The sequence below is a fragment of the Sinocyclocheilus grahami genome, unplaced genomic scaffold, assembly GCF_001515645.1.
Source record: "Sinocyclocheilus grahami isolate Dianchi unplaced genomic scaffold, SAMN03320097.WGS_v1.1 scaffold1469.1, whole genome shotgun sequence".
Classification (NCBI taxonomy): Eukaryota; Metazoa; Chordata; class Actinopteri; order Cypriniformes; family Cyprinidae; genus Sinocyclocheilus; species Sinocyclocheilus grahami.
In genome coordinates this window covers 5,039-9,129 of record NW_015506648.1, presented here as the reverse complement: position 1 = coordinate 9,129, position 4,091 = coordinate 5,039, and the positions used below count along the sequence as shown (strand labels likewise).

Here is a 4,091-nt window from a genome sequence, read left to right as displayed (position 1 = left end):
AGACTTTGTCATTGCATACCCAGTGCATTTATGTCAGTATTAAATAATTTAATGTTAGCAATTTATATTTAATTAAGAAAACAACATGACTAAGCTTTGACAGTCTCAAACTATTGCAGCTCGGCATGTCAACAGACACCATAGGACGTTTTTACAAATATTCCTAGCCTACACAGGACAGCAACTTTTGTTAGAGTCAGAAATATGCCTTTTGTAATTAGTGGTTGATTGATATTGATTTTTGCTTATGTCTTCGAGATGGATTATATGATATCACACTATTAAATTAAAAAGGTAGTTAATAACACATGCACAGTTTCATAAATGTAGATTTATTTGACATAATATTTACTGCAGTAAAGTCTTTTTAGAATAAATCAATTTGATTTTTTTTTTGTTATTTTTATTTTACTACGTTATTTATCTAAATGAAATCTGTAATTATAGTGTATTTCTTTCGTCATGCAGACAGACTGTCATGCACAGAGTACATGTGTTTTTATGCAAGCTGCACTGTATGCTCTTAAAAGTTATCAGAACTCAAAATATTGAGGTAATCATTGGTAAATCTTTAGGTTTAGATTTGTGTCTACATACGCTTGTTAATTGCACTTAAAATAACCTTTACATTCTTTGCTGGCCTAGTGGGCCCAATGTAAAAGAAAGAAAGCTCACAAAAAAATTAAAGTGCATGTAAATTTAAAGAAACAACATCCAAAATCGTCCAAACAGAAAAACTCTTCAGCCAATGCTGATCATTAAAAAAATAAAAAATTGTCAAAAATTGGTCAATATTTCAGGCATGGAATAAAACCTGAGGTGTGTGATACTGTCAGGGTTATTTTCTGTTTTGGTTTAGTTGGTTTCCCTCCACTCATATGGTTCCATAGTGATTCTGTTAATCATCTGTTTAAGCCCCCAGTTTTAGTCAGTTCCTTGTCTGGTATTGTTTGTATGTTTCAGTTGTTGTTTTATGGTTTCTCCTGAGTATTCCCATTGGATTTATTCATAAAGATTGTTAGTTTGTTCTCCTGCATTGTGTGTTTGATCCTGCACAACACGTCGCAGATACAAGCAAAAATTATATAAAAATACTCTTCACAATTTTTTACTTAAAAACGATGTCCAAAGTAAACATTTGAAGAATTTAGATTTGCACAGTCATGCATGTAACAATTAAACAGATTTATAGAAATAAAAACATCTTTTATTTTTACTAATTTAATTTAATCTCCATGTTTTAATCTAAATAAAATGGCACATCACTATTTTTAGTTTACACACGCATGTATGTTTTCTTTTTAATGACCTCTCATTACTGTTTTTATAGCCTTCCCTGGCACACAAGACATTTTTATCATCTCTCTCTCTCTCTCTCGCTCTCTCTCTCAATGTATAGTTAATCCTGATGTTATTTGAGTGATCCTGAGACAATTCACTTAAACCAATCCTTTCTCTCTCCATATATGCTGGCACAGGACAATAACTAAAGGAAAAGGGCTAAATGGAGGGGTAGTTCTTCAACAAAGAGGATGCACTTGTTTTTTATCAAGACCTGAATATAAAGTGGAGTTTGGTGGAGTTTTACATAACCATGACACAAATGATATTTGAAAAGTTTGTTATATTCACCAGCATATTGCACACGCTGAAACAAATCTGTTATCTGTGAATACTTTGCATGTTCTGCCACTGTATTCTTCTTGTTCAGTTTTAGTGCTTGTTATTGTAAAATAATATATCCCCGTTAAAGTGGCTGTTAAGCTTTCATTGCTTAAAAAATCAAAGATGGCATTTAAAGCGCAGCGTTGTTGTTTATGGTCTTTAGAATCAGACGCAGCAGCACCAGCAGACGGCTGCACAGACGCAGACACAAACGCAGACACAGCAGGCTCCAACACAGCAGAGCTCAGCGCAGACCAACGGCACATCAGGCACTGCAGGGGCCAACACGGGCCCCTCCATACAGCATGGACAGGAACAGGGGCCACCAAACAAAAAACCTCGCACCTCAGGAACCAGTGCTCTTCAAACAGACTACCAGGTAAGAGAAGCACCTCAAGGGGGCGTTCCTTGTTCAGATTCATTGGATTCATTCAAAATACATTATTTATTAATTCATGATCGCTGATTGATTCATTCGAATTGACCAAACAATTGTGCATGTTAAACATTTCACCATCCTTCAGAAATCATTCTAATTTACTGATTTGGTGCTCATAAACATTTCTTATAGTCAATGTTGAAAACCGCTGTGCTTTATATTTTTGTGGCAACTGAGATCAAACGTGAGTGTGTGAGTGTGAGTGTGTGTGTGTGTGAGAGAGAGAGTGAGTGTGTGTGTGAGTGTGTGTGTGTGTGAGAGAGAAAAAACATTTCTTATAGTCAATGTTGAAAACCGCTGTGCTTTATATTTTTGTGGCAACTGAGATCAAAAGTGAGTGTGTGAGTGTGAGTGTGTGTGTGTGTGAGAGAGAGTGAGTGTGTGTGAGAGTGTGTGTGTGTGAGTGTGTGTGTGTGTGTGTGTGTGTGTGTGTGTGTGTGTGTCCTTAATGCATTTGTAACCCATTTTAAGGGACAGTGAATATGAATGCAGTTAATGTTCAATAACAGTTGGTTTTAAAGCACTTTTAAAACGCAATTAATGACATTTTCTTTTTCAGTGACCTAATCTAAAGTTAGAACTATTCACTTCTTATTACCAATTAACCGTTTCTTTACTATGAGCTAATTAAACAATAATAGTTGTGTTAATTACAGTGACCATGCACTATATATATTTGTATATATATTTATTTATTTTAACTATAAACTAATAGTTTGTTAATGATTTGTGAGTACACTGCTTGGTCATGCAAAATGCTTAATTTTTAATAATTAAAAAAATATTTTTTCTCCTCTCCATTGCAGCACTCCAGCTCGCGGCTTGGTTACCAGAGCAACGTCCAAGGCCCCACCCAGTCGCAAAGCACTATGGGATACTCGTCCTCATCTCAGCACTCTCATCAGTCTCATCGATACTGAGACTCAAAAACATACATGAGCACTTAAAAGAAATATTAACCACAAGCATAAACCAGGCAAGTCAGTGTTGTCATTCAAATAAATTGCTGGGTCTGTCCCGTAATATTGCCCCAATATAAACATAAAACTTACAAAGCCTCCTGCCATCCCACAATTCTCAGCAAATGCTACTCCAACCAAAGCACAACTTTACAATCCCTTTCTTTCAATCAGAGCTCCTCTGAAGAACCAGAGCCAAAATCATCAATCAAAATTTGACTTTTTCCTCAAAATCTCAACAGTTTTTCAATACATTAAAACATCCAACACCAACCATACCTAACGGTCTGCTGACTGTTTAGCATCTTTAATGCTTACTCATTCTTATTTTACCACCATTAGACCAAAACAGTCTCGAAATGATCAGCCAAATGCTATTTGGGTCATAGCTACAGATAGACCCAATGAATGTGTGCAATGCTGTGTCTGTCCTTTTGGGCCTACAGCTTAAAATCGACTAGTGGGACACCAGACTAATGCGTAGTCAGTAACACGATCCAAACTTCAGCATTACTGATTGCAGCTACAGCCTTTCTGAGATTCCCCCGTATGACAACCCTGAAACTAATCAAATAGAAACATCTACGGTATATAAGCAGCTGTACATAGAAACCGAAATCCCCTCTTATCTCTCTCCTCCTCCTCTTTCCCAGTAAAGGGAGCTGCCTGCATGTACGGACAGTCGAGCAGAGACTGGATTTGTGTGACATGTGTGTGCATATTTTAAAGACTGAACAAAGAGCATCTCTCATAGCTATCGTGCACCATTGCATTATTACACACATCTTCTTTAGTAGTGTAAGAGAGTTTTTTTGTTTTTTTTTGTAAAGTATACACTCACACAATACACTTTTCATCCCTTTTTTGCGTTAGCTACAGTAACGACCAATAAAAATAACATCAGCTATCAAAAAACAAGGACATGGTTTACTCTTTTTCTTTTTTGCAGAAGAACATATTTTAGGATATTGGTCAGGACTGAAATCCCTAAATGTGTGTGTGTGTGTGTGTGTGTGTGTGTGTGTGTG

General features: G+C 36.3%; 1 protein-coding gene across 1 annotated transcript in view; it reads left to right on the top strand.

Moving 5' to 3' along the window:
* The window catches only part of cdk19 (cyclin dependent kinase 19), a 23,114-nt gene extending 19,029 nt beyond the window's left edge, over positions 1–4,085 (top strand). The window contains exons 12-13 of the mRNA XM_016256748.1: positions 1,829–2,044; positions 2,911–4,085. Of these exons, the coding sequence (XP_016112234.1) occupies positions 1,829–2,044; positions 2,911–3,024 (330 nt within the window). The 3' untranslated portion in view covers positions 3,025–4,085. The remainder of the gene's footprint in view (positions 1–1,828; positions 2,045–2,910) is intronic.
* Positions 4,086–4,091: the final 6 nt, after the last annotated feature.